Below are 27926 nucleotides of genomic sequence, written 5' to 3' on the forward strand. Positions count from 1 at the left end.
TCCTGAAATTTAAATCACCGGCTAGCGGTTTCCTGTCCCCGCTTCCCGCCTCCCTTTCCCCCCCTCAGCCTCCTCCCGTCTGGCTGGCGCCGGATCCGCGAGCAGCAGTGTCCACCTCACTTAGTTGGCCGAGGCGGTATCCAGATTCCGGGAGTCTCGCTCCTTGGCATAGTGGTCGCTTAACTCCAGCGCCTTCCCCAGTGCCTCCCAAACCTCTCGTCCTCCTGCCTGGGGCTGTTCTAGGAGGAGCCTAAATGTCCGCTTCCCCAGCTGAGGGGGATTGTGGTGCGTAAACAGGATTAACTCCCTCGCCCCCAGCTGCACGGATCTGCGCGGATCTGCGCGGCGGCCTGCGGGCCAGAGCGAGCCTTCGGGTGCATGGAGGGCGCCGCAGTGGAGCGGGGGATGGGGAAGCGCGCGGCCTTGGAGCAGTCTCTTGGGCCCGCTTCCTCGCCGAGTGGGGAGGGGGGCCACAGCCTAAGGAGCTGCTCCTCAAAAGCCCGGGCGGACGGCGGCGACGGCGCGAGTTCCTAGCGGCAGCCTCAGCTCCACCACCTCCCTCACCCTCCCTGCGCTTCCTCTCCGCCCCTCGCGCTCCAGCCACTCGGCCGCAGCCCGCGCCGTCCTCCGCCCCCCGGAGCCGCCGCGCCAGACCCTCGCCCAGACATGGGGGACCTGCCGGGCCTCGTGCGCCTCTCCATCGCGCTGCGCATCCAGCCCAATGACGGCCCGGTCTTTTACAAGGTGGACGGGCAGCGCTTCGGCCAGAACCGCACCATCAAGCTGCTCACCGGCTCCTCCTACAAGGTTGAGGTGAAGATTAAGCCCAGCACGCTGCAGGTCGAGTGAGTGCGGGGCGCCTGGTGGCAGCAGGGTCCCCCATGGGTACAGGCGGAGGACTGAGGCCCCCAGGACAGCCCGAGCTTCTCAGGGGCCTCTGGCCTCGCGCCGCTCCCAGCGGGCCCGGGGGTTGGAGGAAGAGGTCACTCCCTGTCCGCCTTCGTCCCCTTCCTTCCCTTTGGCTTGTATTCCTCCATTCTCGCTTCCCTCCACCCATCGCAGTGACCTCAGTGGGTTCTTTAAAATTAGTGACAAGAAGCCAGGGTTTTTGCTTGTTTGTTTCTTATAAATTTCTCCTGCCTTCTGTCCAGCCTTGGGCGCAGAACCGCAGGCGGTCGCGGTGGAGCAGATAGGAGAGGTCCACAGGGTTCACCCACCGCAATCCCAGCCCTCCTGCGCGCGGTCCAGGCGGCCCACTGGGTCTACCCGCAAGGCTGAAGGAGGCAGAAAGGAGGAATGAGGTGGAAAGGCAGGGGAGGGGTGGTTACTGGGGCTCCCTGAGGGATGCTCCCCACTCCCTTCGCTATTCCGTGGCTGGGACCCTGGGGTGGAGCAGCAGACACTAGTAAGAGAGCGGCCGCCCCTTCTCTGGCCTAGTTTCACGGTTTTCCATGCCGTATGCTTTTCTTTTTCTCCTGAGTTGTCTGTTCAGGCTGCAGATGGTGCCTGGGATTAGCAACATCCTCACAGAAAGAGGATGTTTTTTGGTTTATCCATGGCAGGGACGATTTCTTCCCAGCGACCGCTGGATGTTGCACCCAGTAGACCTCTGGCGGCAAAGTGTGTGGGAGCATGCAGTAGCCTACAGGGAAGAACTGCGGGTGGAGCCCTTTACCTCTCGCTTCTACCTAAGCTTCTACCTACCAAAGTCTAGTCTGCAGAGAGAAATTAAACCAGCATTTATTGTATCTACTACATGGTGGGCATTATTGCGGGGGTGGAAGGACTTTGAATTCATCAGATACTACTTATAGCTTACGTTTTAATTCAATAAACTTGTATTAGCCTTCCAAGGTGCAAGGACCTAGAATCAAATCTGGATGGTTTCTGGTACTCCTGGTTCATCTATTTGTCAGCATCCCCCACAGCTCCATCCGCCGTTTATTCTCACATTTCCCAGTGTTCTGTGCACCTGGATATAATCCAGGCTTTTCCTTTCCCTTCTTTCCTGCCAACCTTATCCCCTAGTGTTCAAACTAATCTAAAAGTTAATTTGTTAGGAATAAAAATATTTTTTCTGGTTACATTTTAATGCTGTCAAGGATTTCTCAACTCTAACCCTGTGGTTCTCAAACCTGAGTATACATCAGAATCACCTGGAGGGCTTGTTAAACCACAGATGCTGGAGCTCTCCCTAGAGTTTCCAGTTTAGTCTATGGTAGGGCCTAAGAATTTGTTTTCTAAGGTCTGTAGGTGATGCTGATACTGCTGGTCCAGGGACTTGGCTTTGGGAACCATTATCCTAACACAAAAGAATGATGCCAGTGAGAATTTCTGATGGTGTGGAAGGCTTGAGGTACTCCAAATCATAGGACCCCTGATTGTTGAAACAGGAGAAAAAAATATTAGAGGACGAGTTCAGTGTTCTCAATCCTACCCGCATATTAAGATCACCTAGATAACCTTAAAATAAATGTACCAGTGTCCAAACTACATCCCAGGCCAACTGAATCCTAATGTCTGGGGCTGGGGATAGGTAGGTTTTTAATTCATAAATAGGAGAATCACTGCCTCCTGAACTTGCAGAACTTTCTCCCACACCACAATGCCCCCCTTAGCGAAACCCTGTAAGTTTCCTGCCTAGAGTTTTGGTCCAAAACAGGACAGGGTGCCTAGGCTAATTTCAACCATATGTGGTCAACTCAAGTCTATTGCAGGAATATTTCCATTGGCGGTGTGCTTGTCCCACTGGAACTGAAGTCCAAAGAGCCTGATGGGGACAGAGTTGTTTATACGGGTACATATGACACAGAAGGTGTGACCCCAACCAAGAGTGGAGAACGGCAACCCATCCAGATCACCATGCCGGTAAGGCCTGCTTGGGGGTATAGGAGTGTGGTGCCATGGAAAATGGAAACCACAGAAAAGAAAACAATCACTATCTCTCTCTACGAAAAGGTGTGTTGGGAGCCAATTACTGTGGAAATTGAGTTGTGGATTTCCTTCAAGTATCTGCTGGAGAGAGAACTACTTAATTAATGCTCTTTTGCATGACAGACTGACCCTGTAGATGCTGAAAAGACATCATAAGTAGAAGCAGATGGTTCTGGAAGAAACAGTACCTATATTGCCATTTTCCCAGTTTAGTCTACATCACAACTGGTTTAGATAATTGGCCGTGAAAAGTTTCTGATTCCAAGTAGGCCACAATTTTCTGGTTAAGAGAAAGCTGACTTGAATGACACTTTGCTACTTAAAGCTAAATGGAGGAGCCAAAAAAAGTGTCATGGGAAATAATACACCTCTTATATATAATATCCTATAATACACCTATTATATATAATATACACCTATTATATATACACCTATATAATGTAAAATATATATACACCTATATTATATATAATATATGTATAATATATAATATACCTATTATATATAATATATGTATAATATATAATATACCTATTATATATAATATATGTATAATATATAATATACCTATTATATATAATATATGTATTATATATAATATACCTATTATATATAATATATGTATTATATATAATATACCTATTATATATAATATATGTATTATATATAATATACCTATTATATATAATATCTGGTAATCCTATCAGATATCATATATAATAAAATGATATACCCTGGTAATATGGCCCCAAGTAAGAAAAAACAAATTGGTAGAAAGGATAGAGTCAAGACATAGATTTAACTATATGTGCAAACATAATAAATAGGTGAGGAAGCAAGCTTGCTAAAGCACAGGAAAAGGAAGGTTCACCTAAACTGCTGCTTGCAAACTGGGCAGCCTTTTCCCTCTGCAAGAACAACCTTCAACTGTCTGCCCTCTAGCTTTATAGGAAGTATCACAAGGGTTCTCAAATGTTGGTATGCATGAGAATCTCCTTGGGAGTTTGTTTAAAATTCCAGTCCTAGGTTCCCTCTCCAGTGATCTTAGCTCAGTAGAGCTAGGGTGGGGACAGAGAAACTCTTAGCAAGCATACCAGATCCTGAAGAGGATGGTGTGGGAATGCACTTTGAGAAATGCCTGTCTAACCTTTGGAACCTTAAAGTGTTCCCAGTCCCTAATATACTTTTAAAAACCACAACAGTCACATAAGGAAATAATCTAGCAGCTCATCCCGTTGCATCCGGTGTTTGAATTATTTTTACAAAGTGCTCTGTTCTGTCAAAGAACCTTCAACACAGAAAAATACAAAAATGAGGGAAATGTATAATTCCTGCAAGAGAGAAGTATTGTTAACACGTCAATAAATGTTCTTAGAAAGTTGTTTCTATGTCTTTGAATATATATGTGTGAGCCTGGGCAACATAGTGGGACCCTATCTCTAAAAAAATTTTTTTAATTAACCAGGTGTGGTGATACCACACCTGTAGTGCCAGCAACTTGGGAGGCTGAGGCAGGAGGATCACTTGAATCCAGGAGGTTGAGGCTACAGTGAGCTATGATCACACCACTGCACTCCAGCCTGGGTGACAAGAGTAAGACCCTGTCACTAAATATATATATTTGAGTATCATTCCATATATATACTTTTTTTCTACTTGTATACATCTTTCGATGTCAAATATATGCCCATATATATGGAATGTCATTTTAAAGTCTGTATGGGTATTGCACTTTATGAATGTATCAAATTATCCTCAGCCACTTATTGCTGATTATTTTTGGTTTTCGGTATTATAAAGAAAACCACATTACGAATCACTGAGTACTGTAAAATTGTCTAATGTTTTCTTGATTCCTAGAAGAAATGTGCATGTTAAGGCATCTTATAAGACTGTCTTACCTCCAGAAAAGCTAGGCAATTTACACTCCTATCATCTGTATTTAAGTATCCATTTCTCTCTGCACTAGGTATAGTTTGTCATGTTTACATATTTTTAATCTGATTGAAATACTTTAGTTTTTACTTACTGTTAATTTGAAATCCTGACATGTTCATTTACTATTTGTATTTGCTTCATGGATTATATGTTCATAGTTTTCACCCATTTTTCTGCTTAAGTGTATCTTATTGATTTTTTGAAAAATCTTTATAAATTTAAAATCATCATTTTTATCACATCTTGAGTGTTCATTTAATATTTGAATTTTTACTTTGTTTACAATATAAACTATAAATTTTGTAGTCAAACATCTTAGCCTTTTTCCTTTATTATTTTGCAGTTAAGATTCAGCTTAGAAAGTCTTCTTGACTCCCAGATTAATTAATTACATATAGACATATACACAGTGGCATTTGTGTATTTTCATCTGAACTCTTATTGTCTCATTTGTTAAATTTTAGATGAATTACAGATTTAGATACTATTTCAGATCATACTTTTATATTGGAAAGTATTTGCCCACAATGTCCTAATACAATTATTTAAATAATCTATGCTTCTCCAAAGGTCAGTTTCATAGACATTTCTTATATTGCAAAAATTTTATCTCCTCCTGTACTCCCTAATCTATTCCATTGATCTGTCTATTGTTACACCAATACTCTATTGTTTTAAATACACTGTTTTCATAATATGTATTCATATACTTTGTAACTGACCACCTTACTGAACTAGCTTGCTAAAATTTTTCAGCTAATCATCTTGGGTTTTTCATATAGATGGTCAGAATCTCAATATAACTGTCTTTTTTTTTCCTGGTCATATTGCATTGTCTAATGTTTCTAGAATAATGTTGACTGCTACTAGCAGTCAATTACAGCTAGTAGCAGTAGTTGGAGATAATTTATCTTATTTGATATATTTGATGAATTACGTGAAGTAATACACTTCCAAATACTGAACCGTATTTCTTACAATAAACCCTACTTAAACATGTATTATTAATATATTGCTAAATTCTATAGACTCTTTTATTTAGAATTTTTAGATTTTTTAAATTTGCTTGCTTTATCAGCAAATATTTGAGGATTTCCTGTATATCAGGGACTTGGGGGAAGAGTGGTGAACAAAATAGATAACCCGGGTTTCATAGAACTTCTGATCTCCAGGGTGGAAACATACTTTATACATGATTATCAATAATAAGGCAAATAATTGCTAATATGAAATGTATAGCAAAAAAGTAATGCTGTTAGAGTATATACCAAGGGTCTTATCCTAATCCAAGATTTGCGGGATGGTTTTCTTGAGGAAAAAATGAAGGATGAATAAGAGCTGGGGAAAGAAAGAGCATTTGAGGAAAGAGTAGTTGCAAAAGTCAACAGCTGGAGACAGCATATGTGTTCTAATGGATGAGAAGCCCAACATGGCTGGCAGAGAGTGAGGCAAAGACAGTACAAGATAAAACCAGAGAGGTAAGTAGGGGTTAGATGATATAGAACCTTTTTGCCACTAGATTTATCCTAATGACTATAGGAATTCATTGAAATTTTTGAAATCAACTTTGAGATATGATTAACATAAAATGCACCAACTTTACAGTTACATAGGTTTTGACAAGTAGATTCTACTATATAATCACCACCCCAATAAAGATACAGAACACTTCTATTACCCTGAAAATTATTTGCAGTTAATTCCTCCCAACCTAACCTATCCTGAGCTTGCTGTCTCAATATGTTAGTTTTAACTAAGAATTTCATGTTGGCCGGGCACAGTGGCTCACGCCTGTAATCCCAGCACTTTGGGAGGCCGAGGCGGGCGGATCACGAGGTCAGGAGATCGAGGCCATCCTGGCTAATATGGTGAAACCCGTCTCTACTAAAAATACAAAAAAATTAGCAGGCCGTGGTGGCGGGCGCCTGTGGTCGCAGCTACTCGGGAGGCTGAGGCAGGAGAATGGCATGAACCCGGGAGGCGGAGCTTGCAGTGAGCCGAGATCGCGTCACTGCACTCCAGTCCGAGCGACAGCGCGAGACTCCGTCTCAAAAAAAAAAAAAAAGAATTTCATGTAAATAGAACAGTGCTGTTTGACTTCTTTCACTTAGTGTAATGTTGAGATTCACCTATGTTGCACATATCAGTAGTTGATTCATTTTATTGCTGAGTAGTACATTATATTGTGTGGATGTACCATAATTTCTCCCTTTACCAATAAATGGACATCTGGGTTGTTTTCAGCTTTTGCTATTATGAGTAAAGCTGCTGTGAACATTTGAGTATAAGTCTCAGTGTGAACACATTTTCATTTCTCTTGAGTAAATACCTAAGAGGACAATTGCTAAATCACATGGTAAGTATGTGTTTATCTATGTAAGAAATATCCAGACTGTTGTAGCATTTTGTATATCCACCAGCAGTGTATGAGAATTCTAGTTGCTTTACATACTCAGTGCATGTCTTTTTAATTTGGAAATGCCAAAGGCATAGAAGACCCAAAACAATGTTGTTTGATCTATATTGTAGTCCTTAAAACAGGTAGCATGAATCTTCCAGCTTTGTTTATTCAAAGTTATTTTGTTTATTCTAGGTCCTTTGTGTTTTATATAGATTTTAGAATGAGCTTGTCAATTCCTCCAAAAATTGGGATATAGAGTTTCCATTAAATCTGTAGGTCAACTTAAAGATATTTGACATCTTAATATAGAGTTTTCTATACCATGAACATGAAATATCTCTTAGGTCATCTTTAATTTTCTCCACAATATATTACAGTATTTCCTCTACAGACTTTATACATATTTTGTTAAATTTATTATTTCATTTTTTGAATTCTATAAATGGAATCTTTGCTGGTATATGGAAATAAAATCGATTTTTTGTATACTGGTGTTGAATCCTGAGACTTAGCTAATCTCACTAATCCTAATAGCTGTTTTTGGAGGATCCCTAGCATTTTCTAAATATGCTATCATTTCATCTGTAAATAGTTTCCAATTTGTATTCCTTTTATTTATAGCCTAATTGCAATGGCTAGGACCTTAGCAGTATGCTGCTAAATAGAAATGGTGAGAGTAGACATTCTTGTCCTTCAGTCTGAGGGAGAAAGCATTCTGTTTTTCAATACAAAGTATAGTAGCTGTAAGGTTCTTTATTGTAAATCTTTTTATCAGGTTAAGGAAGTTCTACTCCTGGTTTACTGAGTATTTTTTATCATGAACATATTATGACATGTTTTGAAATAGTTTTTCTGTATCTTTTGAAATGATCATAAGGTGTTTTATTCTGTTTATGGTAGATTACATTGCTTTTTCAATGTTAAAATAACCTCGAATTCCCAGGTTAAATACCACTGGTCATGGTTTATTCTTGGTATGTATAAGTGGATTTGATTCATTAATATTTTGTTAAGGATTTTTGACATCTTTGTTCTGGGGGGATATTGGTCTACAGTTTTCTTATAATGTTTTTGTCTAGTTTTGTGTATCAGAGTAATGCTGGCTACATAAAATAATTTGGAAAGTGTTCATTCTTTTATTTTCTGGAAGAGTTTATATAGAAATGATATTTTTCTTAATGTCAGATAGAATTCACCAATGAAGGCATAGATTATACTTTATTTGAATATTTTTTATTACACATTCAATTTCCTTAATAGATATTGGGCTATTCAGGTTTTATTTCCTGAGTTTTTGTAATTTATCTTTGAAGTCATTTATTTCAATTAAATTGTCAACTTTATTGCCATAAAGTTGTTTATAATCTCCGCCATTCTTCAATGTCTTAGGATCTCTAATAATGTCTACTCTTTTACTCTTTGATCCTTTTTTTCTTTTTTTTTTTTTTCTGGAGATGGAGTCTCACTCTGTCTCCCAGGCTGGAGTGCAGTGGCACAATCTTGGCTTACTGCAATCTCTGCCTCCCAGATTCAAGCGATTCTCCTGTCTCAGCCTTCCAAGTAGCTGGGATTACAGGTGCGCACCACCACACCCGGCTAATTTTTTGTATTTTTAGTAGAGACGGGCTTTTGCCATGTTGGCCAGGCTGGTCTCAAACTCCTGACCTCACGTGATCCACCCGCCTTGCCCTCTCAAAGGACTCAGATTACAGGCATGAGCCGCCGCGCCCGACCTACTCTTTCACTCTTGATATTCAAAATTTTTATTTTTTTCCCCTCTGATTAGTCTAGCTAGAGATTTCAGTTTTATTGGCCTTTTCAATATCCTAGCTTTTTTTTTTTTCACATGCTTCACTCTGTTTTTCTACTTCATTGTTTTCTAATCCTATATTTATTCCCTTCCCTTGTTTGCTTTGAAATATTTTAATTTTAAGTATAATACATATACAGTAAAATGATCCCTTCATAGAGTTCTGCTTGTCAGTAGTTTGGTTATGATGCATCTTAACTGGTTTTTTTCCCTGTTGGGGATCATTGAATTTCTTGAATCTAGAGGTTAATGTTTTCACCAAAATTGGAGTATTATTAACCATTGTTTTGTTAAATACTTTTTAATACTTCATTCTCTCCTTTCTTTGTAGGACCCCATCTAAACATATGTTGAAAAGCTTGGTATTATCCCATAAGTCTTTGAGGACATGTTCAATTTTCTTTCTTTTTTTAATGGATCTTCAGATTAGATCATTTCTACTGATGTATCCTTAAGTTCACTGATTCTATTTCTAGTCTTGTGCTTATCTTCTAAATTCTATAATATTTTTTAGCTCTAGAATTTTCATTTGTCTTTTTTATAGTTTCAGTTTCTCAAGATTCCTTATGTTGGCTAATTGAGACCATGTTTTCCTTAATTTATCTGAGCACATTTGTAATTGCTGGTTTGAAGTATTTAATAAACCCAACACCTGGCTCTAGTTAGAGTAAATTATTATAGCCTGACTTTTTTTTCTTGAATATGGGTCACACTTTTATGTTTCATTACATGTCTGGTAATTTTTGGCTACAAACTTAACATTGTGGATAGTTTATTACCAACTCTAGTTTCTGCTTTATTCGTTTGGGTATTACTGGTTTTTTGTATTCTAGCTGGCAGTAAACATTCCTGCACTCAAACTTCAAGTTCTATCTTCCAGCAGTATGCAGTAGCTGATCTCTTTGCTCAATTTTTATAATTTCCAGTTGCTGCTTTTCTAGCCTGGTCTCCTTTTGTGCCCATGGAGCTTAGCAGTCAGCCAAGGAACTGGACAGCTTATACTGAGATTTTTGGATATACCCACCCTGAGATTCCCCTATTTCTACAGCTGGTCTGTCAATCCAAAACTGTTTTGTCTTATTTGAGATGGAGTTTCACTTTTGTCGCCCAGGCTGGAATGCAGTGGCGCGATCTCAGCTCACTGCAGCCTCCACCTCCCAGGTTCAAGCGATTATCCTGCCTCAGCCGCCAGAGTAGCTGGGACTGCAGGCATGTGCCACCATGCCTGGCTAATTTTTGTATTTTTATTAGAGACAGGGTTTCACCATGTTGGCCACACTGGTCTCGAACTCCTGACCTGAAGTGATCCACCTGCCTCGGCCTCCCAAAGTGCTGGGATTACAGGAGTGAGCCACCGTGCCTGGCCAATCCAAAACTCTTTACTCTGACACCTACTTCTGAGGTTAGGGAATATACTCAAAATACATACATACATACACACATACATACGTAAATATAAAGCAGCTGTTAATCTTAGCACAACTTTATCTTTCAAGGATTGACTTTTTGCTGGTTTGTCTGCTTTTTCAATGGCCCCTGTAGGGTGTCCCTGTCCCACTATCCTTCATATGCAGTTAGCTAGGGATTACAGCAGAGTTTATAGTCAGATTTGGGGTTCTATTCCTTCTGCAGATCTCTTTCTTCCAGGATTTTTCTAGGTTATTTCCAGCTTCTCTGCCAGTCCTGATGCTGTCTTCTGCTGCTTCCAACAGATAGGGCTGTCATTTTCTCCTGCTAGGCTTTCAAGGGGTTGAGTAGTACCCCTTTCTGGTAATGTGATAAGACAGGCACCTTAAAAACACTCTAGTGCCAGTGCTTAGATTAGAAGGGGAGACAGAAAAGCAAAGAACAATTAGAAGGCCTTTGCAGTCTTAAATTTTGGTATTAGGGTTAATAGCTTTGCGAAGTGAATTAGGAACATTTTTTATAGTTTATGCTCTGAAACAATTTACATACCATAGGACTTAACTGTTACTTGAAAGTCTGACAGAAATTTTCCCATAAAAGTCAGGACCAAAAATAAAGATATTTAGAAGGAATGTCTTGAACTCTCAATTTAGCCCATAACTTTTGCCTTTTGGGGGTTTTATTGAGTGACTATTATGTTTTTCTGAGGAAAACATCCATTTCTACAGAATTTTAAAATGTGTTTTCAGTAGCATATATTAAATGCTACTGATAGACCAGTTAAACCATCAAAAACAACACCCTTAAACAAGTTTAGAAGCACTTTAACTGAGTTGCACATTGACACTGGGCTTTCGAAAGTTATGAAAATTTGCTGTAAGAAATAGCTGTGTGTAAAAACAGCTCACAGCTAAATGCCCTAAATGTTTCATGTGGAGTGTTTTCATTTTTATTTTTGTTTTGTTTTGTTACAAATTAGAGTTAGAAAGGCTTTTTAACTTTTTTTTCTTCTGGGAAACTGAGAATATTTCTCTCCGTTCTAATGATGAGATGATTTAACCCCTTCTTTTTCAGCCTGTTTTCTGAAGTCTGGGTCCACCTGAGATATTTCAGTGCTCTCACTGAAAGGGGTGGGGAGAGGGCAGGCATCTCTCTTGTTCATCTAGTCATGTGCTACCTTATTGGGTAGAAAAAAAAAGTTCTACAAAAACTTTAAAATCACTGATAATTGACAATCTGTGTTTTTTTAATTTTTGCACCAGCAACCAGACAGCCCAGCATCAAATCTAAGCTCAAACCAAGCATTATGTTTAATATGCTTATATTTCAGACCATCATTATGTGTGTTTTTTCATTTTATATAAAATGCTAAACACCTTCTTAAATTCTTTGTAAAATGATATAGGTATAAATATATAAATTAAGGTTAAATAAGGTGGGAAAATTAAATTATAAAATCTAAAATTATGGAAAAATCAAAATAGAGTAGAAAAATTAACTTGATTTTCAAATAGAAATAATAAAAATAAGAAATTATGTCTCTACACAGTATAAAGTGAGAATAAAACAATAGAAATATGACACTTCTTTAAGAGTCTGTGATATTTTAAAAATACCAATCTTCAACAGAAATATTGACAAAACATTTTCCAGAAGAAGAAACTAAATTAAAATGTAGAAATGTGCATTCTTGTAAATGGTAATGAAAAGTAAACTAGGAAATCTATTTTTTAAAAGTAATTCCCAATGACATCCTTTTTTTTTTTTTTTTTTTTTTTGAGAGACAGAGTCTCACTCTGTAACCCAGGCTAGAGTGCAGTGGCATGATCATAGCTCATTGTAACCTCAAACTCGTGGGCTCAAGAGACCTTCCTGCCTCAGACTCCTGAATAGCTGGGACTACAGCCACATGCCACCACGGCAAGCCAATTTTTAAATTTTTTGTGGAGATGGAGTCTCACTATGTTGCCCAGGCTCATCTCAAACTCCTGGGCTCAAGCAGTCCTCTCACCTCGGCCTCCTAAAGTGCTGGGATTACAGGGGTAAGCCACCACACCTGGCCCAATGATATCATTTTTCTAAACAATGCTTTCTTTGCTGTTAACATTATAAAATAGTTTGTATACTTTAAAAGGACCAAAATGGCCATATGTGGGAACAGCCATAAAGATTCATTTCTTTTGAACAAATAATTCCACTCCTATTAAAGTAGACATATATACAAAATTATTTATTAAAGCACTTTTTGTTAGAGGGCAGCTGACGTATCTAATATCTGAGGAGTAGTCTAATTGTCATGATACATCATGATAGAGTCCTATGTCATCATTAAAATTGGAACAATGAGGCCAGGCACAGTGACTCACACCTATAATTCCAGCACTTTGGGAGGACAAGGCAAGAGGATCGCATGTGGGCAGGAGTTCAAGACTAGCCTGAGCAATATAGCAAAATCCTATTTCTACAAAATAAAAAATAAAAAATGAGCCAGGCGTGGTGACATATGCCTGTAGTCTCAGCTACTCCAGAGACTGAGGTGGGAGGGTTACTCTAGCCCAGGCATTCAAGGCTGCAGTAAGCTGTGATCAAACCGCTATACTCCAGTCTGGGCCACAGAGTGATCCTGCCTCAACAAACAAGGACAAAATTGTAACAATATGTAGTTAGACAATATATACAATCGTATAACATTTTGACAAAATTGCAACAATATGTAGTTAGACAATATATACAATTGTATAACATTTTGACAAAATTGTAGCAATGAATAGTTTGACAATATACACAACTGTATAACATTTTGACAAAATAGTAACAATGATATGTAGTTAGACAAGATATACAATTGTATAACATTTAATGTTAAATAATTGCAACTGTAAAATATGTATATGTGAAGGGGATCTGAAAGTCAACTGAATCAAAATGTAAGGATTACTGCCACCTTAAAAATTTGCTCAAATTTATGAATCTTATTTCACTTTTTAAAATCATGCAAATCATCTAAGATGCTGGGACACATTCCTAGCCTTCCCCTCTGTGCCCAACCAAAAGGAATTCTACAGGGACTTGAATGGCCTTCTGTCCTGTTTGGTGTGATTGTAAATGACAGTATTCGAGAATCTGACTTTCTTCAAAAAATAACTAATGCAACACCCTTAAGGGTAAGCTTGTAATCTTTTTTTTTTTTTTTTTTTTTTTGAGATGGAGTCTTGCTCTGTCACCTGTGCTGTGGTGCAATGGTGCAATCTCGGCTCACTGCAACCTCCTCTTCCCAGGTTCAAGCAATTCTCCTGCCTCAGCCTCCCGAGTAGCTGGGATTACAGGCACCCGCCACCACGCCCAGCTAAGTTTTGTATTTTTAGTAGAGATGGGGTTTCACCATGTTGGCCAGGCTGGTCTCAAACTCCTGACCTCAGGTGATCCTCCCACCTCAGCCTCCCAAAGTGCTGGGATTACTGGCGTGAGCCACTGTGCCCGGCTGCCATTTGTCATCTTTATACCATGTTAGAGCTAAAAGTGGCTTTAGAGATTAGATAGTGGAATACACTTTTCATTGAAAACTCAGGCCCACCAAGTTCAGATATGTCTAGGATCACACAGTTAATTAGAGGTAAATAGCATCCTGATACTCTTTTTTTTCTTTTTCTTTTGAGATAGGATCTCACTATTACCAGGCTGTTATCTCACTGTTACCCAGGCTGGAGTGCAGCAGTGTGATCATAGCTCACTGCAGCCTTGACCTCCCAGACTCAAGCGATTCTCCCACCTCAGCCTGCTGAGTAGCTGGGACTACCACTGTGTACCACCCACACCCAGCTAATTTTTTTTTTTTTTTTTTTGTAGAGGTGGGGTCTCTGCTGCCCAGGCTGCAATGAAGTGGCATGATTCTAGCTCACTACAGCCTTGACCTCTGGCAAGTGATCCTCCCACCTCAGCCTCTCAAGTAGCTGGGACCAGAGGCACGCACCACCATACCCAGCAAAACTTTTTTATATTTAGTAGAGACAAGGTCTTGCTATGTTGCTCAGTCTGCTCTTGAACTCCTGGCCTCGAGTGATTCTCCTGTCTCGGCCTCCCAAAGTGCTGGGATGGCAGGCATGAGCTACCATGCCCAGCCTTAATACCTTCTTTACTTCCAGGTGTGTGTGCGTGTTTTTTTTTTTTTTTTTTTTTTTGGCAGAGTCTTTCTCTGACGCCCAGGCTGGAGTGCAGTGGCGCGATCTCGGCTCACTGCAAGCTCCACCTTCTGGGTTCATGCCATTCTCCTGCCTCAGCCTCCCAAGGAGATGGGACTACAGGCGCTCGCCACCACGCCCAGCTAATTCTTTTGTATTTTTAGTAGAGACGGAGTTTCACCGTGTTAGCCAGGATGGTCTCGATCTCCTGACCTCGTGATCCGCCTGCCTTGGCCTCCCAAAGTGCTGGGATTACAGGCGTGAGCCACTGCGCCCGGCCTACTTCCAGTTTTAATTCTGACATTTCTGACTTTTCTTAGGCACCCATACTGATGACATTTCCCTTGACGAACTCTGAATAATCCAGGGACTTGCTACTTAATTGATTGGATTTACCTGGACATGTCAAGTTTTCACAATTGTCCATGAGAATGTGGTGTCTATATATATTTAAATATATATTAAATATATATTATATATGTTTTATATATATACACACACACACATATATATATTATATATATTATATATATATTTTTTTGAGATGGAGTTTCACTCTTGTTGCCCAGGCTGGAGTACAATGGCGCAATCTTGGCTCACCGCAACCTCTGCCTCCCGGATTCAAGCAATTCTCCTGCCTCAGCCTCCCAAGTAGCTGGGGTTACAGGCATGCGCCACCATGCCCGGCTGATTTTGTATTTTTTAGTAGAAACAGGGTTTCTCCTTGTTTGTCAGGCTGGTCTCAAACTCCGAACCTCAGGTGACCCACCACCCTCGGCTTCCCAAAGTGGTGGGATTATAGGCATGAGCCGCCGCACCTGGCCCAGTGTCTATATTTTTTAATACATAAGTTTGAAGTGTTGGTGACTTTAAAATGTCATTGGATTGTGTTGGCTATCTGAAAGCTTCAAGACTAGAATAAAAAATTTGAACTTAATACAGGAGCTGGTGACCTTATCAGAAAACCTATATTTTCAATCATTTTCTTTATTATCAGCCTATTAGAAATAAGATACAAACACACCTGTAGTCCCAGCTACTCGGGAGGCTGAGGCAGGAGAATGGCGTGAACCCGGGAGGCAGAGCTTGCAGTGAGCCGAGATCGTGCCACTGCACTCCAGCCTGGGCGACAGAGCGAGACTCCGTCTCAAAAAAAAAAATAAAGAAAAAATAAGATACGAACAGATGACCAGTGCTCAAACCAAAACCTATGTGATCATGGTGGGGAACAATCAACTGTCAATCAGCTGCTGCTTCTAGATGTGAAAATTCACATATAGAAACCTAGCCTTTACTGCTGGATTCACGAGTTACAGTTAGGGACCACAGACCTTTTTCTTAAAACATACCCTCAAATCATCTAGTAACTAAGCTAAGGCTCTCCAACTTTTTTTTTTTTTTTTTTTTTTTTTTTGGGATGGAGACTCACTCTGTCACCCAGACCAGAGTGCAGTGGCATGATCTTGGCTCACTGCAAACTCCACCTCCCAGGTTCAAGCAATTCTCCCTGCCTCAGCCTCCTGAGTAGCTGGGATTACAGGCACCCACCACCACACCCATCTAATTTTTGTATTTTTTTTTTTTTTAGTAGAGATGGGGTTTTCACCATGGTGGACAGGCTGGTCTTGAACTCCTGACCTCAGGTTATCTGCCCGCCTCAGCCTCCCAAAGTGCTGGGATTACAGGCATGCACCCCCTCCACCTGGCTGGCTTTTTTATTTTTGTTTTGAGACAGTCTCGCTCTGTCGCCCAGTCTGGAGTGCAGTGGTGTGATCTTGGCTCACTGCAGCCTCTGCCTCCCAGGTTCAAGCAATTATCATGCCTCAGCCTACAAGTAGCTGGAATTACAGGCATGCACCACCATACCCAGCTAATTTTTTGTATTTTTAGTAGAGACAGGGTTTCACCATGTTTGCCAAGCTGGTCTCGAACTCCTGACCTCAGGTGATCTGCCTGCCTTGGCTTCCCAAAGTCCTGGGATTACAGGCGTGAGCAACTGCGCCTGGACTCTCCAACCTTTTAATGGATGCCTGGACAGGCAAATAAGAATTATGGTAAGTAATAATATCTTTGTTTTAATGACTAAGTCTGAATCATTTTCACATTAAAACAAAAGAAGACCCTGTGCTTCAGCTATTCAAAAAGATATAGAAATTCTCACTTTACAGATCCAAATAGGAAGAAGTTTTGAATCGAGTGTTTTTGAAACTGTTTGAATTAATCTTCTTTCCTAGTGTTCTGTTTACATCTAGAGCAAAAGAAGCGTGAATCCAACCTGCTAAGACCAGAGGCCCAGAGGGAGCAGTAGTAGCATGAGGAGGTGAACAGGAAATTACAGCTCAGGTCTCCCCAAGCCAGGTCAGCTCCAGAGAGGAGTTGGGGAGGTCTCCTCTCTGCCCTCTGAGTACTTGGAATAGAAGGAAGAGTCTCATTTATGATGACCTCCTCCACACTTACCCAGTGCTCAGGATATTTTAAGTGAAAGGCTTATTGGCCCTCTAAGACCTCATTAAAATTCTGGCAATTTTAGTATTTGCAGTTCTGCTTTAAGTTAATATTTCCTTTCAACTCTGATGACATATCCTAGCTATTATTGTCTTTTGAGTCTTGCTTAAGAGTCCAAAGTTGATATCAAGTAGTTTAAAATGTTTTTCGGCCGGGCGCGGTGGCTCACGCCTGTAATCCCAGCACTTTGGGAGGCCGAGGCGGGCAGATCACGAGGTCAGGAGATCGAGACCATCCTGGCTAACACAGTGAAACCCCCGTCTCTACTAAAAATACAAAAAATTAGCTGGGCGAGTAGCAGGCGCCTGTAGTCCCAGCTACTCGGGAGGCTGAGGCAGGAGAATGGCGTGAACCCCGGGGGGCGGAGCCTGTGGTGAGCTGAGATCTCGCCACTGCGCTCCAGCCTGGGCGACAGCGAGACTCCGTCTCAAAAAAAAAAAAAAAATTTCAAATCACTGAATACATGATTCTGGGATAACTGGCTATTTGGGGGAAATGTTACTGTTCTTTTCTGATATCACACTTCAAAGTGAACTGGTGAAAAAATCATTGGTAACATGTATAATCTCCTAAACTGTGTTGCTTTGATTTGCCACTGCCCATAGTGACACTGCAGCTACTGTCAATGACATTTCACAGCCCTTTACTGCCTGCTGAAGCTGTGAGTGGCCACTGAAGTCAGGAAATAGTCAAATGCCATCTGACTTAGATTAATGGCAATGATCTTCAGATAATTCTAGAGGCCCTGGTACTGGGAGCTAATAAAGTGATACCCAACTTTATGCCTCTCAAACCCCATTTCACAGAGCAGTGTGACTAATTCCCAATCAGTCCCTCCAAGGAGAAAGGCCAGATAGAGAATCTATCTGCACGAATCATCATCATAATCCCTTTTGTTGGCTCTCTTCACTGGGAGACTGGTGAGAGTTTGGAGGAAGAAGGCAGGGAGGTATATGAGGTGGTAATGAGGCTGAGTATGTGTGAGTGGAGGGAAATAGCCTTCCATATATAGAAACTGGTCCTCGTGACAGCTGTCTAGTCTAGTATTTGGTGAAAGCTGTGACTTTATACAACAAATTATTAGAAATGAGTAAGAGATAATCATAAGATGTAGGAAATTAAGAATAAGCAAAAGATATAAATAGGCAATTTATGAAAGAAATACAAGTGGCCAATAATTATATGAAAAATGGTTTTGTCTCACTATTGGTAAGTAATACAATGTCAACATTCATGTAAAATTGGTGAAATAATAAAGATAATTGTTCAGGGCTGGTGTATTTCTTTATGAAATATGAATTTTATAAGTTAATATTATATCCTGAAGCCTTGCTAAATTCACTTATTCTACTGGCTATTTGTTAAGATTGCTTAGTATTTTTAGCGGACACAGTTGTTCACTGGATAGACCGTTTTATTCTCTCCACCACCCTTTTCTTCCTCTTGCCTTAAGGTACTGGCTAAGACCTCAAATGCAATGCTGAATAGGGGCAGTAAGAATACATATTCTTGCCTTGTTTCCCATCTGACAGGGAAACCACTCGGTCTCTCGCCATTAAGGATAAAGTTAGCTATAGGTTTTTTGTCAATGCCCCTTAATGAAGTTGAAAAACTTTCCTTTGCTGAGAACAGAATCAATGATGCACTGTAGGGTGCTCTTTCTCCATCTATGGATATGATTATATGGTTTTTCTCCTTTATTCTGTTAATATGGTAGATTTTCAAATGTTGAACCACCCATGAATTCAGAAGATAAATCCCTGTTGGTTTTGACATATTATTTTCAGTATATATTGCTAGATTTGATTTACCAATACTTCAAGGAAATAAAAATTATAAACAAATTTTACATATATGCCCGTGAGGAATCTGTCTATAATTTCTCTTGTAATATTTTTGTCAGGAATTAGGGCAATATTGGCTTCATAAAATTATTGGAGAACTGTCTGCTGTCTGAAAGAATTTATGTGGAATTGGTGGCTTTTTCCCCTTGTATCTCTGAATTTATCAATGCAGCCATTTGGGCCTGAGAGATTTTTAACTACAAATTCAATTTCCTCATTAGGTAGATGTCAACTCATAGTTTGTGTCTTTCAAGGAAGAACTTGTCCATTTTGTTGAAATTATTAGTATAAGGTTTTCCTAATTTAAGGTCTATAGGATCCATGGTGATGTCCTCTTTTTCATTCCTAATATTCGTATTTTTTCTTGCTCAGTTTTGTTAGGGGTTTATCAATTTTAGAGACATTTTCAAAAAAGACTAGATTTTAGTTTCATTGTTTTCTCTGTAGTCTTTCTTTTCTAATTCATTGATTTCTGCTATTTCTTTTCTTTTCTTTTTTTTTTTTTTTTTTTTTTTTTTTTTTTTTTTTTTTGAGGCAGAGTCTTGCTCTGATGCCCAGGCTGGAGTGCAATGGTGTGATCTCAGCTCACTGCAACCTCCGTCTTCCAGGTTCAAGCGATTCTCCTGCCTCAGCCTCCGGAGTAGCTGGGATTACAGGCACCCACCACCACACCCGGCTAACTTTTGTATTTTTAGTAGAGATGGGGTTTCACCATCTTGGCCAGGCTGGTCTTGAACTCCTGACCTTGTGATCCACCTGCCTCAGCCTCCCAAAATGCTGGGATTGCTGGCATAAGCCACTGCACCCAGCCTCTTTAATTCCTTTCTTTGTCTTATCACCATATAGTCACCAGACTGGCTAAAATTGAAAGGACTGGCAATGCCAAGTGTTGGAGAGGATATAGAGCAATTGAAATTCTCATTGCTAGTGAGAATATAAAATGGGCACAATCACTTAGGAAAAGTTTAACAGTTTCTTATAAAGACAAATGTACTTTATAAGACCTAGAACTTTTAGTCCTATTTAGTGAAGAGAAATGGGAAACATTTACTAATAAAACCTCAAACAATTCAGGAATAGAAAGGCTTGAAATTCAGCGGAAATTGATAGGTCACGCCACACTAAAAGTCACAGGTGCATATTTGTACTGAATTTGTTTACTAATGAAGTAACATCATGTTTCTATGAATAAGATTGTTCTGTCCTCCCAAGTCAATGGATTTCTAAGTGATCTTGATTAATTTCATGTCTGCAGTAGAAGTAGGTGGCATGGTGAATAGAAGTACAGTGGAGATTATGCCAATGGGTTGTAAGACCACCAAAATTGTTTAAAACAAGCTCTTCAGATTCCTCATTTGTTATTGAGGACAAGAGACGAGTCTCCTCTCCTTGGAATCAGATGTGTTCTCTTCCACATTAGTTGTGAAGTAAAAAGTGGACCAGGCTTGCAACTCGTAAGGACACTACGGCAAATAAAATGTCCAGGTAGAGTGTCTGTCTCCGCTGGGGCTGCTAAAACAAAATACCATAGATTGGATGGCTGAAACAACAAACATCTATTTCTCAGAGTTCTGGAAGCTGGGAAGTCCAAAAATCAAGGCAGTAGTCTGATAAGGACCCTCTTTTTGGTCCATAGATACTTTCTTGATGTATTATCATATGGCAGAGAAAGAAATCATCTTTCTCTTGTCCCTTAAGAGGGCACTGAACCCATTCATGTGGGCTCCACCCTCATGACCCTCATACTTCCCAAAAGCCCTACCTCCAAATACCATTACAGTTAGGATTTAGGCTTCACCATATGAATTGGGGTTGGAGGAGGGCATAAACATTCAGTCCATAGCAATGCCCTAAAGCATTCTACCTGTGACAATTCATGTAATTTCTCATTCAGGGAGAAAAAAAAAACTGTCCACTATAACCATTTATATCAGCAGTTTTGAACAGTGATAAATAGCTCCTAGCTAGGAATTAGGAGACCTAGGTTCTTGTTCTGCTGGCTTTGGAGTCTAGACTGAGGGCAAATCATCTAACCTCTCTGAATCTTAGTTTTTTTTGTCCATAAAATGGAGATAATAAAACCAGGCACAAGATTAAAGTGGAATGATGTATGTGAAAGTATCACATAAAATAGAGTGCTATACAAATATACAGAATTATACCTGTGCATAAATTGTACCACCTAGGAGCCTGCCTGGGTAGATTCTCCTTAGAAGGGACAGATGCGTGGGGAGGGAGTGAAGAGCCTGTATAGTTGTTCCTGTTTTTTAAGAAGAATGTCAGCTTTCAAGACCCCATCTGTTCCTAGCCAGACAAGAAGAAATTCTGAGCTAGATAGTAAGAGGCCCAGGAAATAGAGCTCCAAAAGAAAGAATAGGAAGATGGCTAATAAGAAGTATAAACAGCTAAGGCATCGGGGAGAGGAAGACATATGCATAGTTACCAGCAGTTACATTTACTTCAATGTGACCTTAGGGCCAACATTAATAAACCAAATATGAAATTTTAATATGAACACTTAAATATATCTTTAGCTGTGACTGTTGCTATCAGCAGATTTTAACTTTGGTCTCCTTTGTTACTGAGAATTCTTAGATTGAGACTTTTTAAAATTTTTTTAGACATAAGCCTTACGTTTTTCTTGTCTGTGGTTGTAATCAGCTTTGTGGGCTTTTTATTTTTATAACCAACTTTTATTTCAAAAAATAAAAGCTCAGTATTGTTTCTCTCACTTACGTAGCATGATTTTAAGCTGCTTCCTTCAAAATATGAGCTGGTATTTGAAAAGTATTATAAAATATTTTTAGTATAAAGTTTATATTTCAGTGTATATTTTATTACAAAATATTTTTATAATTTGGAATTCAAATGTTAATTGAATTGTAAAATTCAGTTGCACTTAAAGTGTGCAATGCCTTGTGCTGGTCAAAAATAATCAATACTAAATCCTCTTTAAAAGTCTTGGTAAATTACAAATGAGATTTTGGTTTATACATACCACCACTAACCTATTGTGAACAAAGTCATAATTTCATTAGAATGTACATATTTTTAATAGAATTTATAAAATCCCTTGGGCTTTCAGGTTGTATATATTATTGTAAGATGATAAATCCAGTTCACCATTTAAAAAATTTCTGATTTTAAAAGTAACACTTATTGTAGAAAAAATCTGAGTAAAGATAGAAAAATTCAATTTCTTTACTTAGAAGGTAATTTTCATTTTTTCCATACATCTTATTTTACATATTTGAGCTCATAATGTATATAAACCATTCCAATTCATTTCCTTTTAACATTGTTCTAAGTATTTCCTTGAATCATCGACAACCCTAAATTCCTAATGGCTCTGTAAGTTTATCATATAGATATGCCAGCATTTTCATATTTTCCTAATGTTGGATGCTTAGATTGTTTCTGGTACTCAGAAATTGTCACTAAGTTGTTAGAGGAATAGCATCTCTTTAAAAGTTTATATTTCTTTAATTATTAATTACATTTGAATGTTTTTGCAGGTGTTAGTCATTTTTTCTTTTTTCTTTTTTTTTTTTTTTTTTTTGAGACAGGGTCTTGCCCTGTTGCCCAGGCTAAAATGCAGTGGCAAGATCTCAGCTCACTGCAACCTCTGCCTCCTGAGCTCAAGCGATCCTTTCACCTCAGCCTCCTGAGTATCTGGGACTACAGACACACACTCCCATGCCCAGCTAATGTTTTTAATTTTTTGTAGCAACAGGGTTTCACCATGCTGTCTAAGCTGGTCTTAAACTCCTGGGTTCAAGTGGTACTGCCATGTTGGCCTCCCAAAGTGCTGGCATTACAAGCATGAGCCACTGTGCCCAGCCTATGGTTTTTGTTTTGTTTTGTTTTTAATGAACCATTCCATTTTTTTATTCCAATGTTCCTCGTAGTACTTACTAATAATGCATATAGTCCTTTATATTAAGGATAATGACTATTAGGAAATACAGTTTTGTTTTTTTCTGGTAAAGTAATCATTAAATTTTGAAAATACAAATGAGAATATAGAAGAAAATCTGCTGGGTGCAGTGGTTCATGCCTGTAATCCCAGCACTTTGAGAGCCCGAGGCTGGTGGATCACTTGAGGTCAGGAGTTCGAGACCAGCCTGGGAAAAATGGTTAAACTCCGTCTCTGCTAAAAAATATAGAAATCGGGCTGGGTGTGGTGACTCACGCCAGCACTTTGGGAGGCCAAGGTGGGTGGATCACGAGGTCAGGAGTTCGAGACCAGCCTGGCCAACATGGTGAAACCCCATCTCTACTAAAAATACAAAAAAAAATTAGCCAGGCGTGGTGGCAGGCGCCTGTAATCCCAGCTACTCAGGAGGCTGAGGCAGAAGAATCGCTTGAAACTGAAAGGTGGAGGTTGCAGTGAGTGCCACTGCACTCTAGCCTGGGCAACAAGAGCAAAACTCCATCTCAAAATAAAATAAAAATAAAAAATACAGAAATTAGCCGGGCGTAGTGGCACATGCCTGTAATCCCAGCTACTCGGGAGGTTGAGGGAGGAGAATTGCTTGACCCTGGGCAACAGAGGTTGCAGTGAGCTGAGATCATGCTGCTGCACTCCAACCCTGGGCAACAGAGCTAGACTCCATCTCAAAAATATAATAAAAATTAAAAAAAGAACATAGGAGAAAATAAAACAGTCCATCAGGATTTCTAACATTAAATACACACACACACACACATATATGTGTGTGTGTGTGTGTGTGTGTATAGTGTATATATATATACATTTTTTTTTTGAGACAGGGTCTTTCTCTATTGCCCAGGCTGGAATGCAATAGCATGATTATAGCTCACTGCAGCCTCAAACTCCTGGGCTCAAGCAATCCTCCTATCTCAGTCTCACAGGGTGTGCCACCACACCCAGCTAGTTTTCAAACATGTTTTGTAGAGGCAGGGTCTCACTATGTTGCCCAGGCTAGTCTCAAACTCCTGGTCTCAAGCGATCCTCTCATCTTGGCCTTCCAAAGTGCTGGAATTACAGGTGTGAGCTGCTGCACCCAGCCAAGTATAATTTTAACTGAATTAATACTTCATGTTCTTCATGGTATTCTGCTTAGTTCATGTAACAATATAAAATAAAAACTGTATTAAATACTTTACATTTAAAAATACTACATAGTATTCCATTATATAGGTATGCCACAAATAGTGCCTTAAAGATGGACCTTTAGTGTTGCATTGTTTACTACTCTAAACTTTGTGATGTTCTTAAGATAAATTACAAATGGAATTGCTGGGCCTGAATGTACTCACACCTTTAACTTCATACAAATGATCCTTCCAAAAGGCTAATTCAATTCCCATTAGCAGCATTTAGAATACCTGTTTTCTTATAGCTCACTAAAAATGGATATTTCTATTTTTCTTAACTTTGAGGTATAGTTTACATGTAATAAATGGACTCATCTTAAGCATACAGTTCAATTAGTTTTGACCAACATATATGTACAGCCATGTAACCACCATCCCAATGAAGATACAGAATGCTTCCATCACCCCTAAAAAGTTCCCTCTTGCACATTTGCATCAGTTCCCCTTCTCACCCCAGGCCCTAGATAACCAGAAATGTTTCCTGTCAGTGTAGGTTACATTCTGTCACTATGTAGATGGATTCATACAGTATGTATTTTGGGGGCCTAGATTGTTTTGCTTAGCATGTCTTTGAGATCCATCACTGTTGCTGCTTGAATCAGCATGTCTTCCTTTATTGTTCAGCAAAAGGCCATTTTATAAATATACCAAAACTTGCCTATCAACAGGTGAATAAACATTTGGGTCAATTCCAACCTGGGGCTATTGTGAATAAAGCTGCTGTATGCTTATATAGGTCTTTAAGCCATGACTCTCTAAAAAGAGGTAATTCACTTTCATACCTGGGAGGTCTGTGGACTTGAGGTATATCATCCACTATTTCAAATCAAGCAAATTTCCCAAAGGAAAGCCTAGATCTTGTTTTGGGATCAAATTAGCAGGATGAGGCAATGGTGCAAGATATAATTTTGAGAGCATCTTGGAAAGCTATCTGGGAAGCACCTGATCACCCTCCTCCTCTATCAGCAAGAAGCATAAGACTCCTAATGCTCACTGCCTTCCTCTGTTCACGTCTTCTGGCTCCAGACAAGTCTAAGAATCCTGCCAAGTCAGTCCCTGTCCCCTCCCATGACAGGGGAGGGTCAGAGGAGAAAATAACGACAGGCATCATGCGGTTTAATGCCAGATCCCCTAAATAGCTCCAGAAGGCAGTAGCAGGGTCAGGCTACCCCACAGGCCACTTGAGCATCTGCCCAGTGGCCTCCAGGGTATTCCATGTACTCTTCTCAGCTGCAAGAGAAATGTGTACTTTATACCTCAGGAGAGTTCTGTGCAGTGATTTACAGGGCCTACCTTCTGGAAGTAGAATGCAAACTTCTTAAGAGCAACAATCCTGCCTTATACAAATTTTTATACATGCAAGGTACATAGTAGATACTCAAATATGGTTCTGGATAATGTATAATCTAAGCCCAAGATGTAGGCATGGACTCCTGACTTATAAGTATTCAATGTTTAATAGTTAAAATAGGGCCTCTAACAAACACTTCCAATGAAATATTTTTGGTTATCACTTTGAATGAAATATTTTTCTTTGGAATTGAAACTAATGATGGAAATTATATCTTATGTAGATGTATTGTAGATAGGTTGTTTTGTACCATTGTATTTTGAGAAAAGCCAGTAAACTTTATTCCTTCTCTTCCCTTCGCCATTCCCCTTCTGTAGCAGGGACCATTTGGGGGGTGAACATGGGGGTTTGTTTTAGAGACAGAATCTTGCTTTGTTGTTCAGGCTATTCTGGAACCCCTGGCTTCAAGCTAGCATCCTGCCTCAGCCTGGGACTACAGGCGTGAACCACTGCACCTGGCCAGCAGGGGCCATTTTAGAGTAAGCTTTAAAATTCTAAGTTTTCAAAAAATTAAACTTGAAAAACAAGATAAACTTTGGAGTTATTTTTATTAAAAGCAATGTGATAGTGAGTGGCACGTTTGCAATGGGAATCAGATTTTATAGAGAAGAATGGTTTACAGACAGCTTTTTAGGAAAATATCTTCCATCATAAAGGAGGGAGCTAGACCACTAAAGGAAAGGCTTCTGAGCCTTGCAGACCAAGAGAATCTGGACCGGGTCTGCTTGATTATCCAGGAGCTACATCACTGATGTTAGCTCTCATCTATTGCTCATGGCAGAATGAGGTTTTTTATCAGGCATGTTTCTCTTCCCTCAGTTCACAGACATTGGGACCTTCGAGACGGTGTGGCAAGTCAAGTTCTACAATTACCACAAGCGGGATCACTGCCAGTGGGGAAGCCCCTTCTCCGTCATTGAGTATGAATGCAAGCCCAATGAGACTCGCAGTCTGATGTGGGTGAACAAGGAGTCCTTCCTCTGAAAGTGGCTCTTTCTGATGCTGCTGGACAATCTTTTCAGAAATCTACTTTTAGATAAACCAGCGCAGGCCTTAAACAAGGCACGCCACACCATTGCTGTTCCCCATCTGGTACTAATGACCTACTAGCCCTGGTTATTTTGAAAGTGTAATTCCCCTCTGACACAATATCCCTCACATACAAGATGGTGATATACCACCCCTGAGAATATTCCCATCTGTATTTTGTGCTGATGTTCCTGCATCCAGTTGTTCTCGGTCATACTTTTGACCACTCGTGACTGGAGTTCAGTGGCACTGGCAGGCTTGTCCTGCTCTTGACCATTCCACTGACTAACTATGGTGTGTTGTTTCCAAGTTAAGTGATTCCTCCCTTTTTTTTGTTCAATGTTAAATTCAAAAATAACAATGTGTATGGGTCCTCCCATGTGTAATATGGTAACATGTAACTTGCAGTGTTTGCCAGCTTTCAAAGCAGGCTTTGTGAAAATGTAATACAAATAGCAGTGAATGGGACTCAAATGTTGTGCTTCCTATAAACAGCTCCGCTCTTTCAGGGAAGGATGATAACAAACTAGAAGGACAAATATGTACGTATTTATAACGTATTAAAACTCTTTTAAGTAGCTTAAGGTATTGTGCAATGGCCTAGCCTAGTAGAAATGGGGGAAAAGCATTGCTGTGGACCATTTTTAAAGTGACAGGAGTTGTAGGGTTACCCCTTTGACAAGCTTCCATAGTCTTCAGACATGCACATTGATGGCATCCCTACAGTCTTCTTCACTTGACTTTGTAAAACTGCATATGGACCTGTAATCAACTTTTGATATTTCTTAATAAAGGCGTTGAAAATCATGCCCTGACTTGCATTCTTAATTTGGGCAATAATTATCTAGCAGGTGGATCCCTGCTCGAGGCCAGCTTCACTCAGGCCTCTATGCTACAGGATGAGGGGGATGTATCCAGAGTAGAATTAGCACACCTATTGATGAATCAAACCTGACCTTTCAGCAGGATTGCTCTAGCCAAGTTTAACAGGGCTAGCACAGGCCCAGGTGCTTGGTGGGCAATCAAAAAATGCTTGTCCCTATCTCGCTCCATTACTCTTTTGGTGGTGACCCCTTCCCAGCTGGTGAGCTATGTGGCTCAGTAGCAGGAGGGCAATGGTGCTATAATAGTGTGTGTACATCATGGTTGAGGCCTCCTTGCCTACTTCCAGCACCTTGCACAAAGCCCATATACCATACAGTTTAAGGATAAATTCCATAAGAAGGAAATAAGCTTCCTCTTGACAAGTAACATGCTATTTTCCAATAATGTAATATTTCCTTGGGCAGCACAAATCCTATTGTGTTGGAAAAAGTTGGTTGGGGATTGTTTGTTTTTGCTACCTGTAAACCTTCTTATAAGAAAATGCAAGCTACTGGAAGTATTTTAAAAAGTTGGTTCATTGTAG

General features: G+C 39.9%; 1 protein-coding gene across 3 annotated transcripts; it reads left to right on the forward strand.

Annotated features, from left to right (window-relative positions):
- Window positions 1-27325, forward strand: CNRIP1 (cannabinoid receptor interacting protein 1). 3 transcript variants are annotated; one of them, XM_054476275.2, is made up of 4 exons: window positions 57-285; window positions 601-845; window positions 2718-2868; window positions 26309-27325. In XM_054476275.2, exons 2-4 carry the CDS (start codon window positions 667-669, stop codon window positions 26471-26473), a joined length of 495 nt encoding a protein of 164 aa, XP_054332250.1. In that variant the 5' UTR covers window positions 57-285; window positions 601-666; the 3' UTR covers window positions 26474-27325. The 3 variants fall into 3 exon arrangements, with proteins under 3 accessions (XP_054332249.1, XP_054332250.1, XP_054332252.1); XM_054476277.2 differs by having other exon boundaries at window positions 73-285; window positions 601-813; XM_054476274.2 differs by having other exon boundaries at window positions 1-845.
- The last annotated feature ends 601 nt before the right edge of the window (window positions 27326-27926 follow it).

This window comes from Pongo pygmaeus, chromosome 12, assembly GCF_028885625.2.
Source record: "Pongo pygmaeus isolate AG05252 chromosome 12, NHGRI_mPonPyg2-v2.0_pri, whole genome shotgun sequence".
Lineage (NCBI taxonomy): Eukaryota > Metazoa > Chordata > Mammalia > Primates > Hominidae > Pongo > Pongo pygmaeus.